The 9,382-nt window shown below is 36.3% G+C and overlaps 1 protein-coding gene across 1 annotated transcript; it reads right to left on the bottom strand.

The window, feature by feature from the left end:
* Positions 1 to 2,552: 2,552 nt before the first annotated feature.
* On the bottom strand, positions 2,553 to 8,081 carry LOC145494334 (uncharacterized). The gene is made up of 8 exons (XM_081473775.1): positions 8,003 to 8,081; positions 7,774 to 7,908; positions 7,471 to 7,640; positions 6,918 to 7,117; positions 6,127 to 6,248; positions 4,507 to 4,635; positions 3,481 to 3,668; positions 2,553 to 2,633 (listed from the first exon to the last, which is right to left on the bottom strand). Exons 1-8 carry the CDS (start codon positions 8,079 to 8,081, stop codon positions 2,553 to 2,555), a joined length of 1,104 nt encoding a protein of 367 aa, XP_081329901.1.
* Between the last annotated feature and the right edge of the window lie 1,301 nt (positions 8,082 to 9,382).

The raw sequence follows: 9,382 nt of genomic DNA, 5'->3' as shown, positions 1-9,382 counted from the left end.
TTTCCGGATTCTGGTCTCCGGGTTTTAGGGTTGCCCGCCTACTCTTGGGAATGTGATCTTTTTCTGTTTCTGGCTAAATCAGTTCTCCCTGGTTCTTCACAGGTACAACATCTACTTTACCCATTGTGCATGGTCAGATGCAAAATATATGACTTAGCTTGAAGATAAGTTATCCCTAAAAATATGCCAACCTATATGGTAACCAAATTACCTGCTACACACTTCCTCCCCAAATTTATTCATATATTGCAAGAACGCTGGAGACCCTTTATCTTACCAAATCCCAACGAAAACCATATTCTCCCTTGAAAATTGCTATCAAAGGGGAATTTCATTAATTGGAGAAAAATTGTCCATAGTTTTACATGTGCAGATTTGTAAAATGGTATTCCATCAGTATTAAACATCCCACTAGAAATTGGATATTTACCAAGACGAAGTCGAGGTGAATATTGATCTCAGCAAGTAAACATGGTGGACACTGATGCTGAATGAATTTTCATTGTCGAGGAAAAGGATATTTGAAATGATGGATAATTTTCAAACTGACTGTTCTCGCCCTTGGACCTACAATCTTCTCAAGAATTCATATTCAAGGCATTTAAGAGTCATGAACCTAAACGCAGTGGTTTTGTTGATCACCAGCAGGTCAGATCGAAGGACTGAAATTTATTTTTCGTCAAACTGAAGCTGCTCATTTTTCGACAATGATGACAACTGTAAATGAAGTGAACAATGATAAAACAAAGGTACTAGAGTCGATTCGTGTTTTAAATTGACGATTGGACCAACCGGATGTCGATTCGAGGACCCTTTTGGATGGAATCGACACGAGTCGTTTCTCTTTCTGTCGATTCGTCATGCCGGAAGTCGATTTGCGCGAGACTTAGAAAATATAGCTCATCTGGGCTTTGAGGGTGGGTTGAAAATGTTGTCGATTCGACTCGATTCGATCGAATCGACACGAATCGTCTCCCTTGCTGTCGATTCGTCATACCGGAAGTCGATTTGCGCGAGACTTAAAAAATATAGCGCATCTGGGCTTTGAGGGTGGGTTGAAAATGTTGTCGATTCGACACGATTCGATCGAATCGTGGCGAATCGTGTCCCTTGCTGTCGATTCGTCATGCCGGAAGTCGATTTGCGCGAGACTTAGAAAATATAGCTCATCTGGGCTTTGAGGCTGGGTTGAAAATGTTGTCGATTCGACTCGATTCGATCGAATCGTGACGAATCGTGTCCCTTGCTGTCGATTCGTCTTGCCGGAAGTCGATTTGCGCGAGACTTAGAAAATATGGCGCATCTGGGCTTTGAGGGTGGGTTGAAAATGTTGTCAATTCGACTCGATTCGATCGAATCGTGACGAATCGTCTCCCTTGCTGTCTATTCGTCATACCGGAAGTCGATTTGCGCGAGACTTAGAAAATATAGCGCATCTGGGCTTTGAGGGTGGGTTGAAAATGTTGTCGATTCGACACGATTCGATCGAACATATCGATCACTTCGTGTAGGCGAAACGACTTCGATGTAAGCGAAACGATCGGATACCAGTTTTAGTACACTTTGTTTTACCCGTTTGTGAAGTCTTTTTTCGGCAGTGCTGGTAATTGCCTAGGCTCGATTTCCGCCGCTTTCTCGAGTTCGGTCTACGTTTCTTCCTGAGAAGAGAGTTCGGGGGAGGAACGCAGGCGTCTTTCCCGAACAGCGGCTGGTAATCGGGCCTAGTAGTTACCCAAAATGAGACTCCGTGAAACCACAGGGCACCCATACAAACGGCATTGCCTGTTTGTATGTTTGAAATGTAAAGAAATGTATGGGAACAATAAAGAGTCTTAATATCGTGAACTGTACCGGGTAATGTCCATGTTAAAGCTCAAAATAAACGTAAATCTACTTCAGTTGTTGTGTAGCGTTTTCTCTGCGGCACAAAATGGCGTATTTGTGCGATTTGTTGGGTTTTGCGTCGACTGTTACTACACGTTATAAGAAGGAGACCTTGTCAAAGTTATATACATCATTAAGCAGCTGGGAAATTTAAACCTGAAAAAATTCCTACTTAAACGGGATTCGAATCCATGCCTCTGCGATACCGGTGCTGTATTCTACCAACTGAGCTATCAATAGAGTACGTGTACTCTCCCTTTCGCTTAATCCGTCGTGCGTGACGCGAAAAAAAAAAAAAAAACGGCAAGAAAAAACAGCCAAGCAAAATTCATGGGGCGTGGCGCTCTCCATGTCCCCTAGATTTCACGCGGCCATTTTTTCTGGCAGTTTTCCTTGGAAAGAATAGGCCTCACTGCAAGGTATTTATGAATAGTTCACAGTCCTTTGAAGATTACAAACACACATAATTAGTTGTAAAGTGACATTTCAAAGGCCAAAATTACCAATAGGCAAATTTACCTTTATTGTATTTGAACTAAAATGGATTACAATAATGAAACCATAATTTGAAACTTTTAATTCATACATGTAAATCATTGTTAAATTTTTTACTTCATGACATCCTCATTGTGACTGTCAAGAATGTAAAGCATTAAAAACAGGAATCGTCATCTATTCATATGTTTTGTTATCCGTGAGAATTGAGACAGCCATGAAAACAGCTGTTCGCAGACCTCTGTGTTAACATTCTGTAAAAAAAGAAAGGCAATTAAATTATATGTGTTCTATCAGATAGAACAAATTATTTGAATTGTTTCTTCAATAGCAAATTATAAACTTGTTACTGAATACAGTAACCATTTTGATCTTGTTGTTTCATATTGCTATTATTGGTCTTTCTTGGGCAATTAAGTTAATAGTATGTGCCGTAACACTGATCACAAAATCATTCTTTGAAACAATGGGACTCTATTTGGTCTTTGCACCAATGAAAAACACTATTGTCAACTTAAGCAAACATATAGAGTTTCCATCAGGAATGTGATTTAGGGATTCCTAGGGATATATATTTTTTTCAAAGACCAAAGAAAAAATGTAAGGAATTTCTAAACTTTTTGGGGTAATTGAAAATAATTCATATTTCAGAGCCTTCTCTTTTCGCACCAAAGATGTGTGCATATTCCTAGAGATAGAGTATTTTGATGAAAGGTAAAATAGATTGATATTGGATAAAGTTTATCTGAAATTAGGAATTGCAAACTCTTAGTAAAGTAGTTTCTGTGGGGGAGGTGTGGATAATCATATTTTATGCAATGACATTATGATTTAGACTTGGAGAACTTAGATGCAGTGATCCATTTGCCATTTAGGACATAATTTGCAATTGGAAGTTTAGGATTTACCAGATTAATACCTTTTCATTATTGACTTAAGTACTCAGATGATTTTCAGTTGCCTACTAGTGAAAGTCATTTGACAGTGCTTTACCACTGCACTATACCCTCACTATGGCAACTTCTATATTGGAATTTTTAACAGTGAATACATAAACAAATAAGTTATGTTATAAAAGTCAGTAAAAGATAAAATCTTTACCTGAAGATTGTGGGATTTAATTGGGTTGCAATTCTTCCTACACCAGGAATCTGTGTGGTTTTTAAAATGAAATTTGTCGCAAACTATCTCCAGGTGATTTAATTTCTGTGCTATTTTTGTCTTCATCGAGCATAGTGGATTTTGTACAAAGCGCTTCAAATGACAGGCATCATCATAACAAATGGTGGCTACAATTAAAAAAGAAAAATGAAATGAAGGAGTCAACAAATTGTAAAATTAATTAGCTGTGTAATTAGTACTGATTGAAATTTATAAATATAGGATTTCAAATAAAAAACATTTAACTTTTCCATGTTATTGAAATAATTATGTTAAAAAAATTAATATAAATGAACTGTAATAAAAACAGTGTTATAAAAATTAATATTAATGAACTGTAATAAAATCAGGGTGCAAACTTTTCCACATTATTGAAATAATTATGTTAAAAAATCAAGATTAATGAACTGTAATAAAAACAGGGTGCAAAAATTTACCACAGCCGTTTTTAAATAAAAAGGTTACTTCACCATAAGAATATCCAAAGTATTGACTCAACTGAGGCACCAAATTTCTGGTTGATATTGGTTGCATGCTATAACGAAAGCTTCAGTTTTTCCCTCACAAATAAGGCGTGCCAAGGAGAGTTCAATAATTATTGTTGATAGCATTTATTCATAATGTTTTGCAGTCATGTACTACAGTACTTAAATGGAGTATCCTATTTGATTCCAATGCTATAATTCCATCAATGTAAATTTTTTTACAACTTCCCCAGTGAATAAAGATGTACTTTGATCTGGATCAAGAAGTTCACCTGTGGCAATGCTTTTTAATTGTAGAGATGTTAAAAAAAGTGCTGCAGAACAAAACTGGGATATCTGCTGTATAAAAAGGTCCAATAACAGGAAAACAATAGATATTTATTGATTGTTGTTTTAAATTAAAGCACTCAAGTATCAATAAATGATAATGCTGTTTAATATCACTTGTTTTATCCATTGAAGGGCTGTCAAAAAATCTTACTTGTTTGATCCATTGAAGGGTTTTCAAAAAGATTATGAAGATGTGCATATACTTGGGACTTGGATTCTGAACCAAAGATTTCTTTCACATCAACCACAATGGAACAAGGCCTTTCGGTGACTATGATACCTGTATTTAAAAAAGTCACTTATTTTAAGAATACTATAAACAAATTAGTTTTTTGATAAATTTAGCAATAATCCATATAGCAATTAATGCATTCTTCCATACATGCAATAATGAATTTACTTCTCATGTAATAAACAGGTATTAATAACTACTTAATAACCGAGAGTGAGGTTGTTACGGGAAAATCTCAAACTGAGGTCTTGCCGTATTGACCGAGCAATAGCGAGGTCAATACGGTAGGCCAAGGTTTGAGATTTTCCCGTAACGACCGAACGGTCGAGGTTATTAAGTTGTTTATTATATGGCTCATCAATAAAGAGAAAAATCATTCGAGCGGAAGTCGTCAATTTACATCCGGCGATGCGCATGTTTACCGATTCATTCATCATCTCAAACCTAGGGCAAAACTACACAGTCAGTGAATTTCACCACTGTATTACGTATTCCGTCCAAAACACTCATTTCTTTACGGGAAAAGTCACTGTCACAGCCTCAAAAACGTATTTTAGTATCGTGGTACCACAAGTTGATGGGGAAGTTTTTCCGACTGTTGGGGCGAAACGTCAACGCATATAGAAAAGACAGCAAGTGCTTCAAAATTGTCCAAACCAACTGTCTTTCGGTGCAAGAAGATACTAATGCTTCAGAATGCACTGCTCAAAATAAGCTTAACTCGATCTTCGCATTCGCTTTCGACAACATATCTTCGCCTTCTTCATTCTGGGATTTATGGATGAACATTTCAAGCCTTGTGAACGTCTGCAGTTATCAGAAACACTGCTACCGACAGAAACCGCCCGATTGTTTACATCTGATGATCCTGGAAGCTGATTTACACTTGCTTGTGTCAAAGTGAGGGAATCTATTTGACGAGAACTTTGACGGAGTTCAATACTTCAGTAATTGCTGTGACTAAGATGATAACTTATAAGTTTCTTTGTGGTGTTCTGCTCAGGATGCATGGCAGATCTGCCGATGGTGTTTTTTACTTAGCGATTTTAGCTTTACTTAAGACTAGGCAAACTTTGATTGTTTTTCACTAGTGCCCGCCAAGGTTACCGACTGGTAAGTCATCTATATAAATTTTATTAAAGAAATATCTCTAAACTTTCAGTTACTGATATTCTCGTACTGATTTTAATCGGCTTTCATCGCTTCAATGCGCTTGAATTTTCAGAACCGGGCTCTTCCTAATTTGCATAATCCATAATCGGCCCGTGGGCATTACGGGAGAATAATGCCCTACAATTCAGTGACAATTAACCAATCAGAACGCGCGTTATATCGGCCACAAGCCAAAGCCATATAATAAAATAATTTAATAACTCATAACTCTTTGTGCATTGATAAAAGTATACTATGGTGACAGCCATTCATTGCGTACTGTAAAAGATTGTTAATTAGTAAAGTTACGGCATAATATTACTGAGAAGTTAAATTGTCTGAAGAAATTTTTTAAGTGGCTTTAACCATTTTAATAGAATTAAATACCTCCAGTTCTATAATTTTTACACTTGTGTCTTCCTTTTTCAGTTCCACAAACTAAGTGTGATTTGGTTCCATCATCAACAGCGACCATGTTGTCTTCTGAAGACTCCACACCAAAGCCAGAACTAAAACGATTCAATTTTTATCCATTACAGTGCAACAAACTTGTATAGCACAGGAGTAGCTTGGTGCCTCTATCCTTCACAAGCCCCAAATATGTTTTTTACGGAGCATACATGTATGTTAAATTACTACTGCACCAAAATACAACATATTGATAAATTTACAACATCTGACATTTATATTCAATGGAAAACAGGGTGACTCCTTTTCATACTTTTTCTGTGCTAAATTAAAGTTTCAAAATTGAGTCTGAATGTAACGTTTGCAACAATGGAATTGCTTATAGCTACAATATTGTTTCTAACAATAACAATGTTGTCATTACTTGAAAAATGATATAACATTGTTGGTAAGTTTCACATTTAATGTAATGGTGGGAATATTAAAAATTGTTTGGTTTTGGAAAGTTTATAATTCTATAAATCAGTATTGAATGTCAGTTACTGTCCACTGCAGTTAGGCACCGCAATATAAAAGTTGTAGTGCACCTTGGCAAATTAAAACTGCTATTAAATATATATGAAAGGAATGATTGTTGAAAAATTCAATTTCTTTATATTTAGAGTTGTCTATTAAATATTTTTCAATTTGTCACATTGTTGGTAAGGATAATGAATTTCAATGTTAGAATAAAATTGATAAATACCCTATATTGTAGACAGGGGTGTTACCTCTTGACAGTGTTTGTTATAATGGGATCCTTTCCTCCATCAGTGCCATTATACAATTGTAATTCTTCTCGGGTTTGGCCAAATTCATTTATCAATACAGGTCTCTGTTGGATCTTCTTCCCAGCTTTGTGGAGGTCAAGTACTTTTTTTGGCATATTGGACTCTTTCAACCAACTTCTTCTTCCGTCAGACCACAAAACCTGTAACCAAATGATGAAGATTACTTTTGCAAAACATTTGAGCAATAATGGCAAACATGAAATTATCAAAAAAATCTTATGACATGGAAATATTTTGAATACAGTCAAAAAGAAATTATCAAAACTTAAGCTCTCAATATTATCCTGCAAGAAAATTGAACTAAAAGTTAACCATATTTCAATCAAAACAAAGGTTTCGTATTAATTATAACACAATCACACCTTTTCATGTATTCTTACAAGGTTACTTTCCTGAGAATCCTTGGGAATTTAATTGAGGGGTCACCTAGAGAAATGAACTAGAGCTAGTTGTTTAACTGGTATTCCAAAAGATTTTGATTACTACACTGTACCTCGTAGACACTATCTTGATGTGGTATCCTCTCATTCAAAATGCTGACAATTAGAAGGCCGCTTCCTGCCTCAGCAACAGCAACTGGTTCTTCATCATTTATAAACTCACGTGCTAGATCCTTGTGCTTCTCGCAGTAAGGGAATCCCTTGGCAGAGGTATTCTGGCAACCTATGAAATGAAACAAAGCTTACATTAAACAAATTTCAAATGAAACTAACTAACTTGCCCATACAGTACATTCTATCAACATAGTGATATCTGAACAACATGGAAAAAAAAAATTCAAGTGAAAAATACACACCAACAACCACACTTCCTTGTAGTGCAGCAAACTTTAACTCCCCAATATCACGGCAAGCACAAACTTGACGACAATTTTTCATGTTGCCGTCAAGGACCAGAACTGAGCCACATCCAGGGGTATCACAAACATGGCCTGTTTGTAAATAGAACATGAGATGTGTAATCATTGTATTCAAAGAATTTCAAAATTAGTTAGCATTACACTTAGCAAGAAATAAACAATGTACTGTGTATCACTAAAACACCAAAATTCATAGGTTGAGAAGTGCTTAGGTACGCCTCAGTACAAGTATGAAAATGAGGCATGTGACTACACTCTCTGACTTCAATATGGCGATAAGTGAAACAGCGTTGCCTACAGCTCAAGTTTTACTTACGGAAATTCATAATTCTGAAGCTAGATTGCAGGAAAAAACAGTTGTGCTGGAAATTATTTATCTTTGTTTGGCTTTAATGGAATCCTGAAGGTGGTATAAAATTCAAAATTAAGAACTTTTGATATTCAGCTTTGCTCACAATCTATCTTCAGCCAAATGGCATTATGCATAAGAATGGTAACATTAACCAACTTTACCTAGGCATAAATTATGTGAAGCAGGAAATGCATTATAATAGAACCACTCACCACTCCATTTTTCCACAAAGGCATCATGGAACTTTCCAGCCATCATCTCAGCCAAATCGTTGCGGTTGCATGAAATGCTGTCTAATTGCAAACTGTATTTCTTCATGATTTCAAGGCATGCATATAATAGAAAAGCTTCTTCAAGACGTCTTCGATCTAGCATCTGGCGTGCTTGTAGCAGATCAGTGAGTTCTGAAGGTTTGTCTCTACCAAAACCAAACAATAAAAGATTACAGAGATGCATTTTAAAAGAAATTTGGCGGGTAAAAAAAAATTGCTTTCAACTCTGTTATTGGGCAAATTGTTAATCACATCACAATGGTGACCATGGGAACACTTGATTACTCCCTTAAGTGATCAAATTCAAGTATAATTTTGGTAATTCTCAGTCCGTTAGAAACCAACCGTATAGTAAGAAAAATTATGTAAAAATGAAATTGAAAATTGACGCATGAGTAGCAATTCATTTGATAACAATTACAAATAATCATTCATACTATATGTCAATTAACAACTCCCAAACGATCCAGAAAAGCTGCATAGTTCGCAAGTCTAACCCTTGTTTAAAATAACATGGTTTCTGTGGAAAACGTCCGAAAGAAATACTGAAAATATAATACATATTAACAATACCTTTTCATTCGCTTGATAACAGGTCCACTTTGTGTCCCCTTGTGCCCCTTTTTGCAGCTTGAGTCATATCCAAACCTTTCGTTGAAAGTCTGTGCGAAAGTCGCGAATGGCACGGCACCGACTATCAAAAAGTTGGCACACTGCTTTACTGGAAAGCAGTGTCTTCAGATGACAACAAAAATTCGTTGCCTAAGCAATCGTCATTAAACTGGCGCTTTCCCTCCTGCGTCCAATAACCATAGTGTTCATATATCTTGCAAGTGCGACAGCATTTAGTTACTCGCGAAGCAAGATAGCTGCCACGCTGTTCGTGGTAAATACATGTAACGACAACATGGGTATTTGGATC

The sequence above is a fragment of the Orbicella franksi genome, chromosome 8 (genome assembly GCF_964199315.1).
Source record: "Orbicella franksi chromosome 8, jaOrbFran1.1, whole genome shotgun sequence".
NCBI lineage: Eukaryota > Metazoa > Cnidaria > Anthozoa > Scleractinia > Merulinidae > Orbicella > Orbicella franksi.
Note: the sequence above shows the minus strand (reverse complement) of the source record. Positions and strands in the feature narration are given on the sequence as shown.

Coding starts and splice junctions, on each gene's coding strand:
- LOC145494334 (XM_081473775.1), bottom strand. CDS start 8,081: ATGCCTCATTTTCATACTTGTACTGAGGCGTACCTAAGCACTTCTCAA. Junction 7,641..7,773: donor ACAAGGAAGTGTGGTTGTTG/GTGTGTATTTTT, acceptor TTCATTTCATAG/GTTGCCAGAATACCTCTGCC. Junction 2,634..3,480: donor TTAAATCCCACAATCTTCAG/GTAAAGATTTTA, acceptor CTTTTTTTACAG/AATGTTAACACAGAGGTCTG.